At 51.3% G+C, this 24762-nt stretch overlaps 8 protein-coding genes across 8 annotated transcripts; 4 read left to right on the top strand and 4 right to left on the bottom strand.

Annotated features, from left to right (window-relative positions):
- Window positions 1-42: 42 nt before the first annotated feature.
- Window positions 43-2583, bottom strand: RAD15 (TFIIH/NER complex ATP-dependent 5'-3' DNA helicase subunit RAD3; the record flags this gene model as incomplete). The annotated part of the gene is made up of 4 exons (XM_041696546.1): window positions 43-1821; window positions 1879-1995; window positions 2049-2505; window positions 2567-2583. 4 exons carry the CDS (start codon window positions 2581-2583, stop codon window positions 43-45), a joined length of 2370 nt encoding a protein of 789 aa, XP_041550646.1.
- A 361-nt stretch (window positions 2584-2944) lies between these two features.
- On the top strand, window positions 2945-8199 carry APUU_11279A (ubiquitin-protein ligase RKR1; the record flags this gene model as incomplete). The annotated part of the gene is made up of 8 exons (XM_041696534.1): window positions 2945-3244; window positions 3296-3689; window positions 3748-5473; window positions 5526-6370; window positions 6425-6847; window positions 6896-7269; window positions 7326-7625; window positions 7678-8199. The coding sequence occupies 8 exons, from the start codon at window positions 2945-2947 to the stop codon at window positions 8197-8199; spliced, it is 4884 nt and encodes a 1627-aa protein (XP_041550645.1).
- Window positions 8200-8495: 296 nt separating this feature from the next.
- ppm1 (protein C-terminal leucine carboxyl O-methyltransferase ppm1) lies at window positions 8496-9745 on the top strand (the record flags this gene model as incomplete). The annotated part of the gene is made up of 2 exons (XM_041696523.1): window positions 8496-8757; window positions 8838-9745. The coding sequence occupies 2 exons, from the start codon at window positions 8496-8498 to the stop codon at window positions 9743-9745; spliced, it is 1170 nt and encodes a 389-aa protein (XP_041550644.1).
- Window positions 9746-10785: 1040 nt separating this feature from the next.
- Window positions 10786-12247, top strand: APUU_11277A (SUN domain-containing protein; the record flags this gene model as incomplete). Its single annotated transcript, XM_041696512.1, has 3 exons — window positions 10786-11094; window positions 11146-11378; window positions 11434-12247. 3 exons carry the CDS (start codon window positions 10786-10788, stop codon window positions 12245-12247), a joined length of 1356 nt encoding a protein of 451 aa, XP_041550643.1.
- Window positions 12248-12782: 535 nt separating this feature from the next.
- Window positions 12783-14195, top strand: APUU_11276A (DUF292 domain protein; the record flags this gene model as incomplete). Its single annotated transcript, XM_041696501.1, has 2 exons — window positions 12783-12803; window positions 13005-14195. 2 exons carry the CDS (start codon window positions 12783-12785, stop codon window positions 14193-14195), a joined length of 1212 nt encoding a protein of 403 aa, XP_041550642.1.
- Window positions 14196-14641: 446 nt separating this feature from the next.
- APUU_11275S (putative MFS transporter) lies at window positions 14642-16843 on the bottom strand (the record flags this gene model as incomplete). Its single annotated transcript, XM_041696490.1, has 4 exons — window positions 14642-15299; window positions 15353-15645; window positions 15706-15887; window positions 15949-16843. The coding sequence occupies 4 exons, from the start codon at window positions 16841-16843 to the stop codon at window positions 14642-14644; spliced, it is 2028 nt and encodes a 675-aa protein (XP_041550641.1).
- Window positions 16844-17741: 898 nt separating this feature from the next.
- On the bottom strand, window positions 17742-19953 carry APUU_11274S (arylsulfotransferase family protein; the record flags this gene model as incomplete). The annotated part of the gene is made up of 4 exons (XM_041696479.1): window positions 17742-18025; window positions 18082-19570; window positions 19637-19765; window positions 19825-19953. The coding sequence occupies 4 exons, from the start codon at window positions 19951-19953 to the stop codon at window positions 17742-17744; spliced, it is 2031 nt and encodes a 676-aa protein (XP_041550640.1).
- Window positions 19954-22825: 2872 nt separating this feature from the next.
- APUU_11273S (sulfotransferase family protein) lies at window positions 22826-23796 on the bottom strand (the record flags this gene model as incomplete). Its single annotated transcript, XM_041696468.1, has 3 exons — window positions 22826-23365; window positions 23419-23591; window positions 23652-23796. 3 exons carry the CDS (start codon window positions 23794-23796, stop codon window positions 22826-22828), a joined length of 858 nt encoding a protein of 285 aa, XP_041550639.1.
- Between the last annotated feature and the right edge of the window lie 966 nt (window positions 23797-24762).

Raw genomic sequence — 24762 nt, 5'->3', positions numbered from 1 at the left:
GAGATGTGTGCAAATAAACTGATTTCGAATCCAAGGAATGCACTACGCATCCAACATCACAAGGTCCTGATCAATTCCCTCGTCGAATTCATCTCCCGCTCCGTTGCGAGCACCGTTCGCATACCCATTGGCGAACTCCTCTCGCCGTACTCTTTCCTCCTCCTGAGATTGTTTCTGGCGGTGCCTCTCCAAGTCTGCGAGACTCCATGTCGAAATGCCCTCTTGGTCTCTGGCTTTGAATGGTTGGGCCATGGTACGCAGGAAGTTCTTCGCAGTCGCCACTGCCATATCCGTGCTGAGGTTCGTTTCGCTCTCCAACAGGGCCTGACTGATCCATTTTGGAAGTTGGGTTCGTTTCTTCTGGAATCGCCGGTCAGCAAGAACCATGACTCCGTAGTCGTCTTTGCCTCGGAGGACACGGCCCAGACACTGGGCGGCATGTCGCATGGCATCGAAAGAAAGGAAGTCGTTTTCTCGGATGCGGTAATTTTCTCGGAGGAATTCAAGTCGAGCTTTGAGAATGCGCGATTCGGTGTATTGAAATGGAACGCCGATACACAACACTGCCCGGCCGTAGTGGTGGTCGAAATCAATACCCTCGGAAACTTTGCCTCGCGCGACACAGAGCAGTAAAGCCCCCCTTCCATTGCAACATGCCGTTCGGTAAGTTTCCAGAGCCAATGATGACTCTTGGGCATCGGGAGTTTCAACAAGGATCAACTTGTAGTTCCATATTGAATCGAGGATGCCCATGCCCTGCCACATGCTAATGATTGACTCCATATATAGGTATGATGGGAAGAACACAACGACCCCATCTGGGGTAATGCGGGAGAATTCGAGAACGATGTTTCCATAGTTCCGTACGACACCTGGATCATTTCGGATCTGGAATGAGGAGGAGATTTGTGCTTGATCCGACCCACGAGTCACGATCATGGGAAGGAAAGATCGACGAGCAAGAGTCATACTATATGATTCTTGCATGACTGTCGTAAACCCGAGCATTTTTGGGTACATTTCAAGCGGTGATAAGGTACCCGATGTGATAACCACCGAGCTGAATCGATCAAATACAGGTTTGATCGCGATGGCCGCATCCAGGCAAGTGAAATGCAGGATGGGATTCGGCACCGTTGCAGCCTCAGATTCAAAAGGTTCCAGAATTAAGAGGAAACCTTTGTCGTAAGTCGAAACTAGAGTTGCAAATGTAGCCACCTCTTGGAGCGGTTGATAATCTTCTATGTTGATCAATTCCAGTGTCCGGACGAGCGATGTTAAGCGTTCAGCGCAGAATCTCAAGGGTTTTCGTTCAATAAAAGTCAATTCCTTCACATGATTTAAAAAGGATAGAGGAGTCTCTGAAATGGTGTGGGTGACCTTCATTCGAGTTTTGAGGTATTCGATAAATCTTTTGAGGAAAGCAACAAAGTGTTCGGCCCGCCGTATGTTGCCTGGGACGGCCTCCTTGAGCAGGTCGTCAGGTAGAACGGGGTTAGAAATAAATTGATCTTCTTCTCTAGCCTGCTCAGCCTCCCGCAATCCTTCAACAAGCTTCATGTATTCGTTATTAAGTTTCTCCGCATCGGAGCTCTTCACGTCCTGAATCTTGCGCTCCAGGTTGTTTGCCCCTCTGGTGGCTTTTCGCAATGAGTCTTCGGATATATCAATGCTGAGCGATTCGATACAAACGTTGTCGATATTGTGCGCCTCGTCAAATACCACAATGCAATCCTTCGAGAATTCCTTCGAGACTCTTTCCGCGATCTTCGGGTCTAGGAGGTAGTGGTAGGAATAAATGATAACGTTGCAATACGGCATCTGGCATGGTGTTAGAAGATGAAACTATACTCAAAGCTTCGGTATATATTAACTTACCATGCGCCGTGCAGAGAAATAGGGACATTGCTTATGTTGCTCTCCGTAATTCAGCAGACCATCGAGTGTGAAAACGCCGGGAGGTACGAGATTATGTGGCTCAAGAAGGTCCAGATTCTAGCCCAAGTTAGCCACCTATTTCCTGCGTCCGCATCTCCCAACGTGCATACCTCGTGATATACACACAGCTCGACGTCCTCGCCTCTCTCTTTCTTTTCCTTGACGAACCCAGCAGTCAAACTCCGGCATCGAGCGTCAACCACTGTACCACTTTTTTCTCGTTTAACGGATGGATGCAAACACAGATTTTTTCGACTGGTGAGACCTAGAGCACGGAAATCTTCTGTATACCCCAACTGCTCGGTGCGAAACTTCATCAGCTCTCTCAACTCTGCTAATGCTTTCTCGATCTCGGACATGGTTCGGGAGCAGTAGATGAGCTTTCTAGCCTCTGGATTATGCTGCTGATAGGCGACAATCAACGATAACAGTGTAACTGTCTTCCCGGTACCCGAAGGCATCTCGAGTACACAGTGACCCCCGGCATCGAGGGTCTTCTTGAGGTCGCACATGTAGGCATATTGCTCGGGATATATACGAGGGTAAGGGAAAAGGACGGGCAGGTCACTATAGGCGGACGGAAGCTATTAGATACTGTAGTCCATTACGCGAAAGTAGCAGCACTTACTCAATGAAAAATTTCATTGTGAGGGGCGAGCTTGAAGCTGGAGAAATCACAGCTCTGCGTCAGGATGAGCGCCTCATTTAGGCTGGAGGCTCACACCGCGTTGCGCTTTTCCCTTCTGGGCGGATCGATGACTACGCTCTTCAGCCCAACGACGCCAGGTCACGTGCGCTCCCGATAAGGACGCCGACAGAGCCGTCAGTGACTTGCTTGTTCGCCAACGATATACACATTCAACGGCTGGGATGACAGTGAGTCAAGAGGAACCATTTGGTTGAGTTTCACTTTACTTTTTCTTTCTCCTTTCTTTTTGTTTTTGCTCCTCATCCGCCTTCTTTGACTTCGCTGTTTCATTCCACCCCGCTACCCCACATTATTGCTATGAGTAAAAAGTTCAAATCTCAAGCGTCGAGCAGCCGTGCTGCTGCTAGCACTTTTGGGGGGTTTGGGGGCTTCTCGTCATCCGTATCGGGCCAGGGGAGAGAACTATCATCTCTCACATATGTGGCCGAGCCGCCGGACCTGTCGCAAATATCGGATCCCCAACTAGCAATTGCGTTCAAGAACTTCACGAAGAAGGACGATGTGACTAGAACGAAAGCGCTTGATGATATCAAGTCTTTCGTCTCCAATGTAGCGGCGAGCGGTGGTACTCTTGAAGAAGGGTTTCTGGAGGCCTGGGTAGGTTTTACGTTTCTGTGAGGATAGGAAAAAGAGCCTAATCATAAATAGATAAGAATATACCCCCGGGCATCAATTGACATCTACCGCAGAGTGAGGCAATCTGCGCATTCGGTTCAAGGGTCAATTGCTTCACTCGTGGGAAAGCGGGTTGCCCGCTTCCTGCCTAGGGTGGTTGGGGCATGGCTAGCTGGAGTCTACGACAACGATAAACCTGTTCACCAATCTGCTCTAGAGTCCATTACTCGTGTGTTTGCTACTGATGAGAAGAGGAACGCTATTTGGAAGGTTTTTCAAAGTTCGATTCTCGACTTTGTTGATGATGTCATTCTTCAGCAAACTTCTCACACACTGAGCGACGAAAGGACAGTCAAGCCCGAGGATGCGGAAGCCAAGTATGCACGTGTGGTAGGAACTGCTATTTTGCTCTTCAATCGGATACTTGGTATGGTTATCCAACTACGTATATATCGTCAAAACAACATTGCTGATATTAACTTTAGGGAACACCACAAGAGAGGATCGTCAGAACGATCTACCGGAGATAGAGACCATACTAGGGAGCAAAACATTATGGACATTTTGCTATCATGATGACCCCTTTGTTCGTCGCTCAATGTACGTTCTTATTCGAACAGTCGTGTCAGGGGAACCGGAAGAACTGGATTGGAGGCTGGTGAGCGCAGCCCTGATAGGAAAATCACTTCATATCACCCAGCTTGGCTCCTCCTCCGACTTGTCAGATGCTTTACTGCATGTAACATCTGCACGTCCCCAGATATGGACAGATGATTATTCTGGAAAAACTTCCTCTTCGAAGAGACTGCTCCAGTATATACGGAAGGGTTCCCAGGGCAGCCCGGGGGCATTTTGGTCAAATATTTATCAATTGTTGCAGTTAGTTCCGCTAGAAACGTTGGCGAAACTTGACCCTAACTTTACTGGCGACGAGAATAATGGACTGTCGGGCGCAACAGCTCTGATGGAAGCAATACACGAAGGACTCATTTCGAGGGAGGAGCCACAACAGAACAGGACGCTTGGCTGGAAAATCTATGTTGAAACTGCTATGTGGCTTGCCCATGGTCTGTCTGACGATGACACAATACAACTTTTGCAGGATGAGCTTTCTCCTTTGATAATGCAGTATGTGAGGCCTGAGCCGGAAGCAGCTCGGTGGTCACTACCCAAGCAGTCATCGGAAACAATCTGCACTGAATATCTTACTGCTCTGTTTTCATTTGGCTATGATATTGCATTCAACAAGTTGTGGATGAAACTTTCCAATGACTTACTTGCGTCTGTCCGACTTTCCTCGCCCGAACAATCCAAGGATTTCAAGGCCTCACAAGACGCAGTATGCGCTCAAACTGCACGACTTTTCTCTCTAGAAGCGTCTTTATTATCGCGCCTTGCCGACCAAGAACTGGAACCCAAAGTGCTGTATACACTGGAGAAGTTAAACCTGGGACTGTTGAACGACTGCTTGGAAGTGTTGCGATCTAGGAATGGCAAACCTTATGGAGCAACGGCAGTTGTCGAAGAGGTCGTGCGCAGAGTTCCTCAAATCGCGCAGCATTCTCACGAGCTTCTGGACTTCATCCAGAAAGACGCGCCAGAACTTCTATTCTCCCCTAGTGGTGACCGATTGATTTCTATCATATTACTTTGCCGCACCTGGCCTGGATTTTCCACGAGTTTTGAAGAGCTTATCAAGCGAGTTGCGCAGCTCGAAAATGTTATGACCAATACTAGCTCTGTTCAAAAACTTCTTTCAAGCCTTGACTTTAACGAAGTGGACAACGAGATCATTGGCCCGCTCATCATGCGGGCTATGGAATTGGCTTGCAAAGGGAGCCAGTTGCATTGGTCTGTGGTTATATCCGCTCTGCAAAACCCAACTAGTCAAGGGGAGTTAGAGGACTCGATATTCCTTTCTCTTCTGGATAACTTATCTACAGACGATGAGATTCTTGACACTTTGCAAGGGCTAAAACAGGTTGTGTCGACTGTTCCTAATTCAGCTAGGAGGTTCCAGACTGGAAGTCAAGGCTCGAAGCTGACTGGCAAGCTGCTTTTCCTCACGGAGTCCCCATTTGAAGAGATCTCTAGCCTTGCACTTTCGTTGATTGAGCAGATGAAAAAGTCAGCCGTTGGGGAAACAAGTGCCAAGGCAGGCATTGAGATTCTGCAAGAGAACTTGGCTCATGCCAACGAGGAGTCGCTATCGTAAGTTATCTAACTCAGTATTCTTTTCATTACTTAGGACTAATTTGACAAGCATCGAATCCTTATTGGATATTGCCGAAGAACTGCTACGCAGTTCCCAATCCGAGATTATCGGTCAGCTTGCCAGAGATATTCTTCCCTCTCAGAAAACGTGGGAGGAAGCATTGGAACCCTTCCTTGAATTACCACCCCGCGCATCAACGGCTATCACCAGTCCACTTTCGGGAGGTGTACACTTAGTGAACCGAGAGTTGTCAGAATCGTTTGCTAACCGCTACGATAATATTGCGCGCGATTCAAGCCAATGTGCAACTGCGTTTAGACTAACCCATTTTACTGTTCGGCTGTTGTCTTCGTTTGATTTCACTGAGCATCTCGACATGGACGGCTTCAAGGTTTTGTTTTCTAACCTGCCTCTGGCGGTGCAACTAATTGAGGACGACCTCGACATTGAAAAATACAATTTTATTGCAGGGCCACTGACTCACGAGCTACGAGGAGAATACCGGGATATCGTGAATGACGCGCGGAAGATCATCGGTAACTGGTCCTCGTCGGCCCAAAATGTCCGTTCCACGGAGGAAACCATTGCATCTTCCCTTGCCTCGGTTTGGAAATCCAGGGTCGAGCAGCTAGATGATACTTCTCCATCTGCTTATCGAGTTGGAGAAGCCTTTGCCAAAATCCTGGATGGCATGGACCCGTCTGATATACACTACTCTTCTGAGATGATAGGACAACTGTGCAAAGAAATACGAACCGCCAATACTATTCGCTCGGCCAGTTGGGTAGCCGTCTTGCGACGTCCCATACTGACCAACCCGGCCGGCACCCGAGTTTGTAATGAATTTGTGGCGGACTCTACCGGGTTAAAGGTTGAGGATGAGACGATGGATGGTTAGTAACTCCAGTTACACTGGTTTCTGGAATACCCTGACTGACATGATAAAGGTCTCCGAAAACTTATTCTGCTCAACCTACTTCTATCTGACGGAGAAGAAGTGAACCCAATGGCTTCAATGCCGACGCAGCGACTGATATTCTTTGTCAAACATTTGATACAGTGCCTCCAGTCGGAACAAATTACTCTTAGCCTCAAAACAGAAATCTTCAAGAGCCTAACCCTAGCACTTCCGAATGTGAAGGAGATGTACGGCCCTCATTGGGAGGAATGCATGGATATTCTCAGTTCAACGTGGCGGGCCATTGGCGGAGGAGATGGCGCATTAACTCTGTTGAATTCATCCTTCCGACTATTCAGCTGTTTGGAGGCAATTGTAAAGGATGATGAGAGCAACGATGATGTGAAGGATGCGTGGGCTGACCGAAAATCAACACTTTTCAACGTCTTGACATCAACTCTTTGGAAATTTGGTTAGTATTCAGCAAGCCCATCAATGAATGTGGTACTGACCTGCTTAGATTCTTCGACCACCTTCCACTTACCCCGGGACCTTACCGTTGACCGTCTGTGTCGCATCATCAAGACTATGCCGACTGGAAACATTGAGGATATTAGCAAGGTATATCCTCTACTGACAGCGCACAGCCTTGTTCTCCAGCATACGGCTTTCACCCTGCTTCACCGACATATCCCAAGTGTACAAGAGCAGGTGTCCCTTGATGTGGCACTATCGAAATCGGAGGTCAAGCTTCCCTATGAAGTAATTTCTCTGCTTCTTGGGGCGCCAACAATGGACTCAATATCATTGTCGTATGGTGATGACAAGACTTGGGCTGATATAAGATCGTACCTCCTAAGCTGGAAACTGGTCTTCGATCACTTCGCGAACGCTGTAGGTTCCAGCTTTGTTTAACCAGTGAAGAGCATTTGAGCTGATGGATATTCCAGTCTTTCACCCTCCAAGAGCATTACGCCTCTAACATCAAGGAGCACGACGTATTACCCTCGCTACTGGAATTTATGTTCGAATTTCTCCAGAAGGGCCACGGAAAGCTCGTGGATGCATCGAAATTAGATATTCGCACCTTTGAACTGGATCAATCGGAGGATTACGAGAAGGAAACGCAGTGGTTGCTTATTCACTTGTACTTTTTGTGCTTGAGGCATCTCGCCAACTTGACCAAGGCCTGGTGGATCGACGCGAAGAAGCGTGTCAAAGGGCCTGTGGAAACTTGGACCGAGAAATTCGTAAGTATCCTGGTACCATATATTGAAGATATTTAACTGACAGCGGCCACAGATCTCGCCATTGGTTATCAGCGACTCTCTAGAAAGCGTGACCGAATGGATGTCCACACAAGATCCAGATGAGGAGCGCGCACTGAACGTGAAGGTATCATCGAAAACAGCCGAGATCATCGCGAGTATTCTAGTTGACGAGGAATCACCGCCTGTCTCAATATCTATTGCACTTCCCGCTGCTTACCCACTGCATCCCGCCGTGGTCGTTGGCCGAAGCCGAGTGTTGGTAGACGAGAGGAAGTGGAAGAGCTGGCTCCTTACCATCCAGGGTGTCATCATGTTCGCCAACGGAAACCTGGAAGATGGGCTGCTGGCATTCCGCAAGAATGTCCAGGGCGCGTTGAAGGGCCAGAGCGAGTGTGCCATTTGTTACTCGGTCATTTCGACCGACATGCAGACGCCAAACAAACGGTGCGCAACATGCAAGCATACCTTCCACTCGGTGTGTCTGTATCGATGGTTCAAGAGCAGTAACCAGAGCACTTGCCCACTGTGTCGGAACCAGTTTACATTTGCGTGATTTGCTTTTCCACGTTAAGATTCATATATAGAAGGTTCTGGTCTGGAAAAGTTACCCGAGATTCTGGATACGGCTGGTACATGTTTAACTGTAGCATAGACTAAAATACAATGGCAGATCCAGTCATGCACACATTAAGTACGTAGTAAATTAAGCATAAAATCAGCTATTCTAGGATCGCCGGGCACATGCTCGTACGCCGCAAGAAACCCATGTGCGTGCTCATAAACCCCGCCTGAGGACCACCAGCAGTGACGGAGCTCCCCTCCACAACCAAGCTTCATCATGACCCCGCCATGTCAGCCTCGCAAATTCCCAACCTCAACACCCTCCGCCGGGGCGCCGGTCGCGGTCGATTACGCGGTCGCGGTGGACACGAAGGCTCTGGACCTGGCTCTAGATCCGGTTCACAGAAAGACCGCGTGGTGCAGGGGACAGACAATGACGCCAGCGTCTCCCGACTGAGTGCGGTGGGATTGGGATACCTCGAGGATCCGTTTGCGAGGGCCTTGACTCCCCCAGGACAGGAGACGAGACGACTACCTATTATAAATAGAGGTAATCCACCTACCTACTTTCCCTTCGGTATGGAATTTTGGGTTTGTACTGACGCGGTGGAATCGTTTTGCGCTGAATAGGAACCTACGTGCGCACAACAGCAATCGACCAACTTGTCGCGCGATTCCTCGGTTTGACCGCAGATTCCGACCCAGAATGGAAGAATAAAAGAAAGCAAATTATCTCGCTGGGTGCTGGGTCGGACACGCGAGTTTTCCGGCTTCTGTCGCTGCGCCCGGCGCTGGATCTTGTTTACCATGAGATTGACTTTGCCGTTAACAATGCCGCAAAAATAAAGGCTATCCGGGGGACGCCGCTTCTACAACGAGCACTGGGACGTCCGGAGGAAGTCGATATTTCTGATGGAGGAGATGAGCTGCACTCGCCTGCCTACCATATCCATGCGGTTGATCTACGGACGCTTGCACGCGAGGGAGAGGCTGATAACAATACATCGCCCGTGCAAGATCAAGGCCATCGACTGAAAGAACTTGTGGACCCGACGCTTCCTACGTTGCTACTGTCTGAGTGCTGCCTGGTGTATCTTGCGCCGGACGAAGCTGCTGGTGTAGTGCGGTATTTCACGCACACATTATTCCCCGCTTCGGATGAGAAGACTGAAGCGCTGGCTTTGGTCATATACGAGCCTATCCGGCCTGACGACGCATTTGGGCGGACGATGGTCGCGAATTTGGCGACTCGTGGAATCCAGTTGCAAACGCTCCACAAGTATGCGTCGTTGGAGGCGCAGCGGCACCGCCTCCGCGAGCAAGGCTTTGACGGCGGTCAGGCGGCAGCGGACATCGATTTCCTGTGGGAGCGTTGGGTGGCTGAGGAGGAGAAGGATCGCGTGGCAGCGCTTGAGATGCTAGACGAGATGGAGGAGTGGAGGTTGCTGGCACAACATTATTGCATCGCATGGGGATGGCGAGATGGCAGCACTCGGTTTAATGGATGGAGGGAGCTGGAGCAGCAGTCTGCAGACTGAAACTCGCCTTGGGAAGCTCGTTTGACCGAGGCAGTGAAGGTCAAGACTGAGACCCAACTGCTTCAGGGACCACGGAGCGATGCCGGATCTGCTCCGCCGCACTCAAAGCCTAACACCCACTATTGGCCCATTGGGGCAGACCAGCCACTAGCGTTCTGTCTTTGATAACTTTTCAGCGAGACAAGAGTAAGGCTGACCCATGTGGCCCCTTTTCAGAGTTTGAATATCGGATTGTGGTAGCGGAAAGTGACGATCTGCTGGTCGAGACTGTTTGGACTGGGATGGTGCTCGGGGTTCAGTTGCACCATGTGATAGCAGCCTTCTCACAGCACATAGTTGGAAGCATAATGTATGACAGTCCTTGACAGACATGATGAGTTGTTCCCGTAGTCAGCTCCTTGCCATTGGGGTAGTTATTAGTTATTCCCTGTCAGCTCTGCCTGGATGGTGTGTTTGCTCTTTGTGATCACACGAGACACGAGAAAGGAGTCCGAGGGCATAGCAGCGATGATTGGCTGGTGGGAAGCCGGTTGAACTGGAGCCAATTTGCGGCATCCACGAACCGCGGGGGACAACGAGAAAGAGGCCGCTGCTGATTGGCCCGTACCCCTGAGTCGGGTGTAAATAGCCTCGAAGTAGGCCCAAAGAGGAAATGTGCCCTGGTCCGGCTGTGGATCCTTTTCTCTGCAGTCCCTCCAGTCATCCAAGGATTCTCACACTCTGAGACCAGGACAGCCGAAACTGGGCGAGATGGTGCACGCTTGCGAGCCCTGGGGCCGCTTGGGGTCTCGTCTTTGTTTGAACCTCGTATTATCCCCCGGCTCTTCCTCTCTCTTCCTCTCTTTTCCCACCCCAAGTCGTTGGTTATCACTTTTCAGGGTCCTGACCACAGTCTTTCGTTTCTTCCCCCTAGCTGCTTCCCTCGAGGTTGCTTCTATTCTTATTTCCCTTTTTCGGTGGACTCGCTTCCACCCCGTGGCGCTCGCGCATTTCTCTCCTTTCTACGAATAGCAAGCACTGCAGGCTCAATTCGCTTCAATATGAGATTCATCTACGCTTCCGCTTTGCTTTGCGCCATCGCCGCCGAGGCCTCGCAGCACAACCACGGTCATCTGCATCACCGCCATCACGACAAGAAGGGTGTGCACGAGAAGAGAGGCGGCAAGTGCCAGTTTCCCAGTGATGCTGGCTTGGTGTCCGTCACCCCAGGTTCCATGAACCGCGGCTGGGCCATGAGCCCTGATCAGCCTTGCGAGCCGGGCAGTTATTGCCCATACGCTTGCCCTCCCGGCCAGGTGTCGATGCAGTGGGACCCGAAAGCAACCTCGTATCCCTCTCCATTGTCTATGGTAAGCTGACTTGTCGACGAGTGGACTGGCGCACATGTTGACTGTGTATAGAACGGTGGCCTCTACTGCAATGAGGATGGCGAAATCGAGAAGCCTTTCCCCAGCAAGCCCTACTGCTCGGATGGTACTGGGGCTTTGAAAGCCCACAACAAGGCCGGCGGCCAGGTCTCGATCTGTCAAACCGTCTTGCCGGGTAACGAGGCCATGCTGATTCCCACCTTGGTTGAAAGTGTGGCTACTCTTGCTGTGCCGGATCCTAGCTACTGGTGTGAAACTGCTGCCCAGTAAGTCGTTCATTCTGAGCCGCTCTCTGCCGCCTGATACTGACTACGTTTCAAGCTTCTACATCAACCCTCCTGGAACGGACCCTGAGACTGCTTGCGTTTGGGGTACTTCGTCGGAGCCTGTGGGTAACTGGGCTGCTTATACGGCAGGCGCAAACACCGATAGCAATGGGCAAACGTTCGTCAAGATTGGGTGGAACCCGGTCTACATGGAGAACGATGTTTCGTTCCGCAAAACGAAACCTGACTACGGAATTGAAATCGAGTGTGAGGGTGGCAACTGCAACGGTCTCCCGTGCAAGATCGACCCGGCCGTGAATGACGTGAACGAGGTGTCGGGCTCTTCATCCGATGATGTGGGCACTGGCGGCTTCTGTGTTGTTACCGTTCCCAAGGGCGAGACGGCCAGGGTTGTCATCTTCGACGGCTCCGGCGGTAGCGGTGGCAGCAGCGACGACGACGAGAAAGAGAGCACCAGCACTGCCGAGCCTACTTCGACGGCCACCAGCACCTCTTCCTCCACGGCCTCTTCGTCCACTACCGAGCCTCCTACATCCACGAGCACCATCACCAGCACTAGCACCAGCAGCAGTAGCTCTACCACCAACGCAGCGACTTCCTCATCTACAGAGTTGATCTCATCGAGCTCCACGCAACAGTCCCCCTCCGGTTCTAGCAGCAGCGGCTGGCCCGGCTACACCTACAGGCCGCATGTGTTTGTTGAGACTGGCTCCGGCGTAAAGTCTGCCTCTTCGACCAGCAACGCTGAAGAAGAAACCCCCAGCCCGACTTCCGGCGCCCAACAGAACAGCCAGAACGCGATGGTTGCTCTCTTCGCCGTTGTTGCAATGGCCGCGTTTACATTCTAGCCGAAGATCAAACGTGATTCGGCAACAGGCTCATAGCCTATATATCATCTACTGCTTGGACAACTTTTTCCTTCCTTTCCTTCTTGATACCTATTTGACACTTGAATTTTTTTACTTCACTTCTTGGATACCTCTTTTTATACCTTGATATTGATTTACTTCTTGGGATACCTCTTATGATTAACGTTCTTGTACATTGATTGGATGATGATTTACTACGGGCTTCATCAGCCCAGTCTGACTGGCCGTTCCATGCATAGCATACTTTACTTTTGTTCATAGCAGCGAAAAAAGCATAAATATTGCCGACCAATCTATACTTCATAATTATAATTCACTTACGCATGGCCTACGTGATTTATTCGTGGTTAGACATCTTACTGCGTAGTACGGTGTAACTATATAGATGACTGATGCCTGAGGCGGAGTCCCCGCGGTATCTTATCTGCCTACACCAACTCCCCATTCTACACCCCCTCTCCCATTCCCTTCTTACTCTCCTATCCACCTCATCAACCTCCATAAACCACCCAAAATGCCGCCTTCACCACAAACAGTAAGCATCCACAGTCTGACACACACCACCTCTTCCCCACGATCAATCCACTCCCATCCACTCCATCCCAAATTCCCCATCCCATCAACCCCGCACCACACCACCACCCCTTCTAAGTTCCAACACACCCCCACAACCAACCAAACCAACCATACAAACAAGCCACTAAGTTACTAACCAAAAACCCCCTACAACAACCAGGCAAAACTAACCTCAACCCTGCACCTCATAATCCCGCGCCTGCGCCTCCTCCAAAAGAAATCCACCGCGTCCTCCGTCGTCCAGCGCCGCGAACTCGCCCAGCTCCTCGAGAACCAGCGCGACGCGTCCGCGCGCATCCGCGTCGAGAATGTCATCGCAACCGATATCGCCGTCGAGGTCATGGAGGTGGTAGAACTTTACTGCGAGCTGCTACTTGCCCGCGCGGGCGTTCTAGATGGCCTTGCGTTTGGGGAGAGTGGGACGCGCGCGCGCGCGAGGGTGAGAGAGGAGGCTGTTGCGCAGAATCAGCACCAGAATCAGGGTAAGGCTGCGACTGGGGCTGCGACTGGGGATTCTAAGAGTGGTGGTGGTGGCGGTGGGGGAGGAGGGGGTCTATTTCGGATCTTTGGTGCTGCGGGGACGAAACAGCCGCAGCAACAACCGACGACAGGAAAAGATACACAGACACAGTCGCTAGGTGAAGATGCAGCTGGGGACGAAACATACTACCTCGATGCGGCGCTTGATGAGGCCGCAACAGCTATCTTCTATGCATGGTCGCGCTTCCCAACTGAAGTGCGCGAGCTTACGCTCCTGCGCTCCCTCCTCACAGACCGGTACGGGAAAGACTTTATGAATCTCGCCTCAGAAAACAAACTCGCGGGCGTGAAGGCCCCAGAGCGTCTAGTGAAGGGGTTACGGGTGCGTCCGCCAAGCGCGGAATTGGTGGAGAGTTATCTGAAGGAGATTGCGTGGGCATATAAAGTTCCCTGGGGCGAGACGGAGACGGGGTCGCAAGTTGAAGGGGATGTTCCGGATGTCGATGTTGGCGATTTCACAGGGGGTGACGGCAAAGGAGATGGGGGAGGAGGGGATCTCGACGACCAAGTACGGGTTGGGGAGGTTGTCCGCCGGGCATCTGAAACTGCAGAGTTAACGCGCGCCACGCCGCCGAGGGGATTCAATCCGCATTCGAGCCCTGTGAGTGTTGCGCCGCCGGGGCCAAGATCTGATAACCCGAATCCGAGAGTCAAGGTCCCTGATGACAAAGATGGCGATTCGTCGAGCGGGGCCGGGGCCGGGGCCGGGGTATCGAGCCCAAGTCCTAGTCCGAGTGCGCAGCGGAGAGACAAGAGTGGGATTCCGGATGTGGATGAGTTGTCGAGACGGTTTGCGGCGCTGAAGCGGTAGACTACATACGTACTTCACCTTTCATTGCTTTCTTCCAGCCATTATGATTACGGCCTTTTGATTTATGGTTTGTTAATATGTGACGATGTCATGGCAATCTATGTAAGTATTATGTATCCAGATCTAACTCACATACACATCCTCTTTTCTTTTCAAGAGTCTTCTCTCCTCCCTTCTTTTCGTACATCCGTAACATAACCAAGCCAAGCGAGTAGAGGTATCAAGCAGGGGAAAGCAGATGCAAAGTAAAAAAGGTAAAACAAAATGAAAAAAAGCAAAGAAAGTAAGCAAGACACCGACTATGCACATGTCCACCATATATACAGTACAAGTGGTCCCAAAATGCCATCATCATCAAAGATAGATATATAGATGACCCCCCAAAAAAGAGCAAATAAACATATATATACTCGAAATGCTTATGTGACCCTATCACATCAAGACAATTACATTTCTTCCTCCTCCCCAGGGAGGAATATTTCATGTCCTGACCCTTCGTAGACAAAAATAGCAGCGAAGCAGCCGAACACGGAAACGAGAGCGATTAACCACCACGCGAACCCGACGGTGCCGATATCCAAACCATAACCGTACCATGCGCCTGAGAAGATAGGCCCGATCGTACGGAAGGCAGAGGAGACGGATTGGCCGACGCCGTGGATGGTCCCCAGAACGGACGGGTGTGGGGAGCAGTTGTTGAGAAGGATAATTGAGGTCGGGAGGGTGAATGTTCGTGCCGTGACCTGGAGGAAAAGGACGACGATAATCGAGAACCAAACCCAACCGCCGTTGGCTTGGTTCGGGGGTGGTGTGCTCGAGGGGGCGAGAGCGATGTAAGGCGCGAAGGCGTAAGCGACGGGGAAGAGTGTTAGGAAGTATTGGTAACTCTTGGCTGTTCCCAGGCGGCTGTTGATGGAGGGATAGATGGTGAATTGGAGGATCATGCCGATTACACCGAGAATTGCGGTTGCGAAGCCGACACTCTGCGGAAGCATGCCCAATCCACCGGTGAAAATGAAAGGCAGGCTTTGCACGGGGCTAGCAGGGTCGTTCGAGTCGTATCGAGGCGTGGAGAGGAAAAGGAGCCAAAGGTTGTTGAATGCACTGCTTAGGTTAGACACGCTGCTTTTGATCAGATGTGGATGGTGCTGACGTACCCCATTTGGAAATCGAAGAACGCTTGAGCTAATAGGGTGCAGAAGACGTTCTTGGTCCAAAGCCGTCGGAATGGCAAGATGTGAGGAGCATGACGTCCAGGTCTGGCCGTCTTCTCTTCAAGTTCGTACGTCTCGGAGGCCCTTCCAAGCAGCGGCCCTGACTCTTCGTAATCGGCAAAAGGTAGTCTAGAATACAACGGCGAGGATGAAGGAACGGCCGCTCTGATAACGCGAGCAACAAGTCGTAGAGAATATGTACCGATACCAGGCTTTCCCTTGCACGCCTCCAGGGTCTAATTTCTAATTAGCTGCCGATACCCATATAACATATAACAAGGGAGGGTGAAACGTACCTCCTCAAGACCAGCGGCGACACAACCAGCACAGAAAGTGAGGAAAATCGCATTGGCCAACATGGGCAGCGCATAAGGATAAGTCATAAGCCATTGAACCCCATTCTCACCTCCAAACGAGGAATTGGGGCCGAACAGGGTAGGGTAGGCTCTGACTGGGTCGGAGAGCATTCCGCCCATGACTGCAATTGCCATTAGTTAACCAAACAAACCACAGGCCAGGCCACGAGGCAGTAAACTTACCAGGGCCAAAAAGAGCAGCAACATTAAACCCAATAGGAAGAATCAAGAATGCTCGAGAATGGTATTTCTTTTCCTTTACATTTTCCGCAATCATAGTCCGGATAATACCCACGGTCCCGTTAATGGCACCACCAAACGACCGCCAGAACACGGCCTGCGCGAACGAGGTCGCAAAGGCAACGCCCAAACAAGAGACCGCAGTCCCTACCAACCCAACAAGGAGGACGAACCTGCGTCCACCCCACTCCGCATCCGCAACACGACCCCAAGGAATGGCCGTCGCAAACTGGGCGGCCGTAAACGCACCCTGAAGGATACCGGCTTGAGTAGAAACGTCGGAATCGGAGAGGGTCTCGTCAAAGGATTTGAGCTGGTAGAACATGTACGCCTGCAGAGACGCAATCTGCAGAAAGTCAAACACACGACACAGACCGAGCAGGGCCAGCTGCTTCTTGTGCGGCAGCGACATCCATGTCACGGGGCCCGGCGTCGGCCGCGGGGGAGACATCTCGACCCGGTTGAGGTCGAAGTTCGGCAGCTGTTGGCTTTGGGAGCGGGAGCGCATATGCCGAGAGTTGCCGTGGGAGTCGTTCCATTCGAAAGAGCTATTCCTCAGGGCCATTGCACTATCGTCGTCGTGGGGGCCAGAGGAAGAACCCTCTGAGACGTGAGCGAGAGAGACGTTTGATTCCCCGCGACGGCGTGGCTGAGGATAGGAAGAGTCGGAAGATGGTTCGCCGCCTTGATCGTGACCGGAAGCCCAAGAGATATTGCGGGAATGGCGGGCATGCCGGTTTTTAGGAACCTGGATGCTAGTACTCGATGGAAAGGGCTCGCTGCTGTCGTCGTCAGGTGAAACAAAAGCAGCCAACGATTGCCGATTGGGTCCAGTCATCGGGGCAGGTGTTTGAGAAGGCTAAGAGAGGTGCACCGGCGCGTTTGGAGGCGCTAGCGGGCAAGGCGACGTCAGAAGGGCGAAGAGAGGGAGTGGAAGACGGAGAATTATCCGCCAAGCAGCAATAAACGTTAAAATTAAAATAGAGCACAAGAACCAAAGAAACGCAGGACGATAACGAGTGTAAGGCAGCAGCTCTTTCCGGGAGTGGCGGAGAGAGGAATGCGATGAGGAACTGGGCTTGAGGACTGGAAGGTGCAGGTGCAGGCTCGGATCAACACTGCCGCTACTCGATCAGTCACCCCTCTGGAATACCGATTGTATTTCTATTATTGTTCCTGTTCAGTGTTCACTTCTCTCAATCTCGTCCCAACACTCTCCTTAATCAACAAGAAACCATCCGTCTGGATATTCCTTTTCTCTGCTACCTCAACTGCCCTCCCGACGGCAAGCCCAACTGCCTGCGTCATTGGTTTACGCTTAGTTACATTTAGTTACATGTTCTTCAAATGGATTAATTTTAAAATAATCTAGTGCGGGAGCTTGCGACGCGGTCCCCACTCGTACCGTACGGCCGTATTTTCAATACCGCCCGATTCGAGCTGTCATCGTCTCCAATCTCTCTCGTCTCTCCCAATCCCTTGCACACCCAGTTTCAACCTTTTCTTCAGCCGCCCTGATCTGCGTTATGCACAAGCGCCAGCTGGCCTTCTTGATTCTATCTCCTACGCTTGGGGCCCGTACCCTGAAGATCGCAAGACTCCTGGGAAAAAAGTGGAAAGGCAGTTCTGGATTCTGGAATGTTGTGGCTTCCTTGTGGGCGCCATTATATAACAAGTAATCAAAGTACTATATACACACGATGATCTATACTACAAGCTGCCCGCATCGCAGACTATCATCTATCCCACGCGCGCCCATGTCCCTCCGCGTCCGACAGAGGAAAGTACCGCGCTGGTTCACCAGCCGTCCAGCGACGCCAGCTCCACCAGGGCAAACTCGAAACTCGGAATGAGGCTTTCGGCTCGCTGGCCACGTCCTGGTCCAGGTCCAAGGCTTCCGACGAGCTTCGTCTCACTCTGTGGGAGGAGAACTGGTGTTTTCGATACACCCGGAGCACGACGTAGATGCCGATCCCGGTGAACAGAACACCCATGGTCGGTGCGAACCATCCTACGCGATCTGAGCTGTTAGCCTTTTTTCATTTCTTTTTCTTTCGCGAAAAGTGAGTGACTTACCGTATGCTTCTTCCAAAGCCCCCGGTTCCTTATCTTCGGGAGCTGTTGGCCTTGTATTTCCCCAGTCGAGATGCGCGCCGGGATGGTCGGGGTCCACCCAGGGAACAGTGTTGAGGCCGACCTCGGGGACAGTTGCCGCAGCGTCTTTCTCGCCGTCGCCGTAGTAATATGTATTCTCGCAGGTGGTTTCTTCGCAGTTTCCCTGGAGGCCCGATGACGGAGTAAAGGTAAACTGCTTGCGCGATCTACCGAGGGCATTCCCCTGCGAATCAACGGCTTCCGCATAACTATAGCGGTAGAATTCAGATGCCGTGTACGAGGTCTCGAACCCGTCCTTGCGGACGCGGCGGAGGAGTGTATAGTTGCCAGTGGAGTTGTTCGTGCCGTAGAATCGCCAGTATTTGATACGAGTAGCGCCATTCCAGCTGGCGTAGAAGGTCGTTGCGGACGAATTATAGCTCCCCTTGGAATATGTCCATAGAGCTGGGATGTCGGTGGGGTTTCCTACCCAGCGAAACTTCTGGGCTCGATAGTTCATGATACTGCTCTTGCCGATGTTGGCCCATAGCAGCAAATTGCCCTCCTCGTCGTGCTCGGAGATGTAGGCATTGTTGCCCCAGCCCATGAAAATGTTTCCGTTCGACAGCACTTGCATGTTGCCTTGGCTGGAGCTGATCATACTGAGTTTATCCGGTCCGTAGTCTTGCAGCTGCGTGGCTGTCTTGTTCATATGGTCGATTAGAACAGTCATTCCTGAAGAGTACCAATGCGTCCTGTTGTACCCGTTGTATCCGTTGTTATACAGCGAGAGCAGGGTATGAGTTCTGTTCTGGCTCATCCACCGAGCATCATGTTGCTGCGAGAAACTGAAGTTAGTATTATTGAACGACGGCGTCGCTCCATGCAACTGCCAGATGATAGACCCATCACGGCCGGAGATCTTGTAGATTGCGCAAGTGTGGCGCGATGAAATGAGGTAGTTCCCCCCCTCGTCCTTATCGATCGAGTTGATATGGAAGTAATCCCACGGCGAGCGCGGCTCCAGCCCGGTGCCCGAAGTATCCGTAGAGCCAGGGTGTGTATAGCTAAGAGACGGGTCGACATGGTCGAGCGATCTCCATTCGAACAAAACCCTGCCTGTCTCGACATCCACCTCTTGAAATACGCTTTCCATCAACCAACCCATGCCCTTTTTTATATTCCATATACTCATATCGAACTGCCGCTGCTGGTAAACCGTCAGCAAGGCCCGCTTGCCGCCGTCAACGAGTTTGAACTCGTGCATATCGCTCGATGCCATGCCGCCGCCGGGGACCACGGTCTTGACGATATGGTAATGGCTGTCCATGATAACGCCATGACCCCTACAATAGCCATTCTGCTGGATCCCCTGGAAAAAGCACAGATGGTCTTTCCCCTTGTATTGGCATACGTGCATGCCGTGAGCATTCCCAGGGCCGGAATTGCCCCAACCGCTCCAAACTAAGTTCTGTGATCGACGGCATTAGCGCCAACCGCTCGTATAGCTATACATCCTTCATTTTCCAAAACATACCCCATCATTATCGTAGATATAAGGACCCGAGTTCGTTGCCTCGTACGGTCCGATGAATATGTAGCCAGGATGAAGTTTTTGTGGAATGCGCCGCTCGAAGGTGACGATAGGAGAGAAAAGGTCGGGTCGCTGCACGTAGGAGCTTATCAGCAACCATCGCCTGCTACTTTCAGAGCGACTTCGCTTACCGATTTGAAAGCTGCATCGAGTTCTGCGGAAACTGTTTGTAACCCGCTCAATATCGTGATCAAGATACAAGTAATCGAGAAGAGGGAGTGGGCAGATGATCCCAAAGTAATGGCGGCGAGGAAACGCATGAGTTCTTCACATCACCGGGTCTGGGCTGCCCGAAACCAAACCGAACGAAAGCGAGCGAAGTCTCCCCAGATAAGACGCCCAAGGAGGTATTCAATGTATATACTGTACTTCTTACGAGGGACTGCACCCTAGTACACCGTAAGTAGCACAAGCTGCAGGTCGAAAGATCGACGCAAAGATATTAAGACCAGCAGCAAATCGTCAGAAAATCGATGAGAGTTTAATGTTTTATTCTAAGGGGAAGGACAAGCTCGCGATCATCGCGAGTTGGATAGGAGGGGAGTCGGGGACTCCAGTCGCGGATATGCGAGTCCCCAGCATGGTGCTTCAGGGATTCCAGTTCGAGCGGTTAAACACAGCAGCAGTAGTGGCTCAAACGTCTGGACTCTGGATAAATGGACTAAACAGTTCATACACCGTACGCACCCATCCACCGGAAACCCACTGCACTGCCCCACGCTGTTTAGAAACTCCGGTTGCTTCAACTGACGGAGGTGCTTCATCGATAGTGATGATTGGCGCTTTTGGAACTTTCTGCTGCACGCTGTGAGTGTTGAACTTGCACTAGCGAATGTGGTCTCAATCCGGCAATGCGACACGAGATCGTTGTTTGTTTTGAGCAGTCTGTCATCTGTAACAGACATTTCTAGTAAGTAGTTGTCAACCAGACTTTGCGACTGCATGAGTAAGGAGTACTTAGTATAGAAAGTGGCTGGTAAACGATACATGGAACCAAGGCGTGGAGTTGAAATAAACGAAGTGGCCGTATCGTAATTACGGATCGTGGAGTCCAGTTTAAGTCGCAGCGTCCCACCAGACGACTCGGCACCACAGAACGCTAAAGTGACTAAGACGACTAACCATGGGCCCTCCTGAGAAGACACATGGCCAAGAAAGCTGGGGCCGCCTAACCGAAGACGTCGACGGCCGCGTGGTCCGCTCAGTGACGAAGATACGGACGCCGACTTGTGTCCGTTCCAATTGCGCGCTGCTGGAGACGTTCCTGGTAGGACGTAAGCTCTGCGGTGCATGCACCTATCGAATACGTACTGAGGTAGAGCTCGAGTGCAGAAACGCGGGTGGGGTGGAGAGATCCAGACATTCGATGCCAAGAAATGGTCTCCACATGCACGAGGTACTGTATGAATTATGAAATGAATTATTCTGGACTAAGTTATGGGCTCGATCGCCTCTGAATTATGCTGGCAAGTCGTATTCGTGAACACCTGGCAAGGAGAGAGCCATGTATCCATGCCAAAGTCGAAAGTACATGCTTGAGTCGCTGGAATGCTGTCCCTCGCTGTGGTTTCTGCGACCTATCTAGGCATCCAAGTTTTCAAAGATACAGAGTCATGCAACATGCAAAATAACTTCGAGCATGAATGTTCCATGACTACTTCAGTGCTTGCGTCTCCCTTAGCGGGTGTGGCTCAATAGTTCTGGCCTCGTCATCGTGCATGCGGCCGCAAATAGCTCGATATATATCGGAGATAAGTATGATCTATCCAAGGACAAGTCGGAAATAGCCATGATGTAAAGCCAAACCAAACAAAAATAGGCTCCAAGTTATGCGACACGAGCGACCTCGTCCTCCAAAGCAGAAGAATTCGTTCAACAGTCAACACCGACAGGTGACAGGATGGTTACACTTATTTGCATCCGGCTCCAGCCGCCAAACGTCACGACTACAATGACCTGCTTATCATCCCCAAAATGCGTAGTATTCAATTCCGGAGTAGGAATCTCGCAAGCCCAACGGTTTGTGACACCCTTCTATGATCCATCGATTAGTGCTACTCGTACTCGTCACCAACCTAGAACTTGGCACGCAGCGAACGTTCAGATCGTCTCGGATCATGATGGACGTGGGCGTGGGCCGGCCAAGCACAACGTTATCGGGGATTTTACTTCAGAGGGACTCTGTCGCCTGTATCTACACCTCGTTTGCTCATACTTGCCAGTAGACCAAGTCAGTCAATGTCTATACATAGGTCTAGGTCGGAGGTTTCCAAGATTGCGGTCGCCGGTCTGCTTATGCCAAGCTAGCGACGGCGCCCAAAAAAAAAAAAAAGACTCGCTCCAACCGAGCAGGGAATTTCTAACCGTAAGCAACTGAACCGAGTAGCGACGGGAAGTGAATCCGAATCCTGCAATTGGAATAAGCAGATCGCTGGCCTCGTAAGGCGCAAGGTTGGGTGCTTTACTTTACCGTAGGCTGCCCGTGCCAACCGCCAACCGCCATTCCCGATCTGTGCGATCGATTATTCGTGCATTGTCCCAACCCATGTCTCACTGCATTTTCCACAAGGTTTACTGGTTGTCTTGGCCAAGATATGGGATTCGGATTCCCAGCTCCCCCAAGACATCCTTGGAGGGTTGCTCTGCGAATCTTGGAGCTCGGGCGTTTTCTTGGCTTACTGCATATGCCATTGGCAGTTGGCACCGTGCGGCCTGAGTATGGCGGGGTTTCTCAGTAAGCCAGGGGGTTGGAATAGGGAGTAAGCCACAGTAACAAGGATCTGACCGTTTGCAGCAGGCAAGTGATTTCTTTTGAAATATGTAATTCTATAGTATTTTTCCTTTTGTGATATCTATCGTAGGCAGGTGGGGGGTCATTTCACACCTGTCTGAGTAGACTATATAGCTAGTATTAAGGTATACCCCCAAAAGCCGCTAATTGGTATAAGTGAGATATATCGACGGACAAACGCGAGATATTATCAAGCTCTGGGCGTGAAAAGAGAGAAAAGGAAAAGAAACAAGTCGCAGAGCTGGAGGTATGAAGGCTAAAAGAACACGACCACGCCCAGCGTAGGCCACAGTGAAGGAGTAAGATAAAAAAAAAGAAAACGGCTCGAAGAATGAACCGATTTACCGCGAGAAACGCTTGAATGCCATGGTAGCAGCGAATCCGGCAGCAATGATCGTGCCGCCCACAGTAACAGCCTGGAGAGCGGCGTTGGCCATCTGGCGTCGGTTGCGGCCACGGCAGCGCTTGAAGAAGTCGGCCATGTCGTTTCCACGGGGGAATGTAGTGTCTGGAACTTCTTCGCCGAGGAACTCGCACAGCGGGCCCCAGCCGTCGCTAATCTTGTACTCGAGCAGTCGCTCTGGAGGAACGAGGGCGCGAACCTCTTCGACGTGGTCTTCGTAGACCTCCTTGCCCTTGTTGGGGAAATCGCCGCGGAAAAAGGTCTCAAAGAACTTGTTCAGCATGGGATAGTACATGCTGGCGGCCCAGCTGAAGTTCGAAACGAAGCGGTGCTCAGGGTCAGACACACGCCAGTGGACGGTCTTCATGACGGATGCGTGCCATGAGTCCACCTCGCGAGTGGTCAGAATGACCTTAGCATTGGGGTAGGCTTCAATAAGCTCCTTAGCGAAAGCACAGGCGGGCCAGTCGCAAACAGCCTGGTGATGGGTTAGTACAGATATCCAGGTGCATTAACGCATATTTTACATACCTGGCAGTCTCCGAGAAGCTGGTCCCATTCCTTGCGGCCAAATTCACCCACACCCTCATACTTGGCGAGGAGAGCGTCGTGCCACATCAGACAGTCAGGAGGGTTCTCCATACTGGCAGACATCATGTGGTAACATTTGAGGTAGCCCAGGCGTTCAAGAGCAATGCGGAGGGCTAATCGATTGAATCGAGTCAGTCATGGACAGTGCAGGCGAACACCTGAAGTTGACATACAAGCTGTTCCTGTTCGGCCAACACCGAGAGCAAGCACCTTCATGGGCACATTGCGGTGGCACTTGCGCCTGTCGATGTTGGTGTCACCGGTAAAGATATCGGTGGAAGGCTGAGGAGCCAGGTTATCGGAGTAGGTCAAAGACATTTTGTTGTTGTTCTTATCAGATACGGCCCAAGTAATATCGTCCTGGTGAGAATGCTAACGAGAGTCTGGATGGACGAAGGCGTTACAGCTCAAAATAAGGAGCACAACAATAGGGAAAAAAGATCGAGAAGGATGAACAGTCCCCGACAGAAACAACACGAGATGAACAGGCCTTGAGGTTTAGAAAGGAGACAACAAGGCTGATCAGCGAGAATTAAAAGTATTGGAATCCTCGATAAGTCATCATCTGGGCTCTGTAAGATGGACCTCTTAGCGTTGTAACGCTGGAACGAGTGGCGTTGAAACTTGCAATGCGTAATTGTATGAAAATTATATGATAATATAAAGTCAAAAATAACAGGAGACGGCGGCGCCCAGGATAGAAACCGGCCAATCTGCATGTGGCAAGACTCCTCGGGCCTCAAAAGTCGGATTTGCATAGTTGGGGTGCCGCAGGACTCAGGACGGAGCGTTGACCTTCATTCGACAATCACAATATCATGTAACAACCCGCCCGCCAGTGCGAAACACCCCCCTGCCATTACTCAGGATCGCCAATCCAATTCATTCCACCCTGCTTGTTATCCGGTTCCCAGCTTGATTCTCAGTACCTCCTTGCCCAAGAAGTGACATTATGGAGGTCATCGAAGGGGAAAAAAGGCAGGTATGTAACGGCGACCTTGGAAAAAAACGAGAATGTCAGGGGCCCAGTGCCAGTGGTTGGATGTCGATGATAGCCGAGTAAAGACTGGTCATGACTCTGAAGCGCGGTGATGGAGTCCACCTCGCCGAAATGCCGTGTCGTGAGTGGCCTTAGGCGGCTGGAGAGTAGGAGGCCCACCGACGGATCATGAAAGTCTGTGGGAGACTGTGGGACGATGGGGGGAGGCGCCAAGAAGCCCCTCGGCAAACCAGAGATCAGCCGCGTAGGCTCGCAAATGCGATTCTGGAATCTCTCCCCAGTCT

The sequence above is a fragment of the Aspergillus puulaauensis genome, chromosome 1 (genome assembly GCF_016861865.1).
Source record: "Aspergillus puulaauensis MK2 DNA, chromosome 1, nearly complete sequence".
NCBI lineage: Eukaryota > Fungi > Ascomycota > Eurotiomycetes > Eurotiales > Aspergillaceae > Aspergillus > Aspergillus puulaauensis.
The sequence above is the reverse complement of the archived record's forward strand: the minus strand, read 5'-3'. Positions and strand labels throughout refer to the sequence as shown.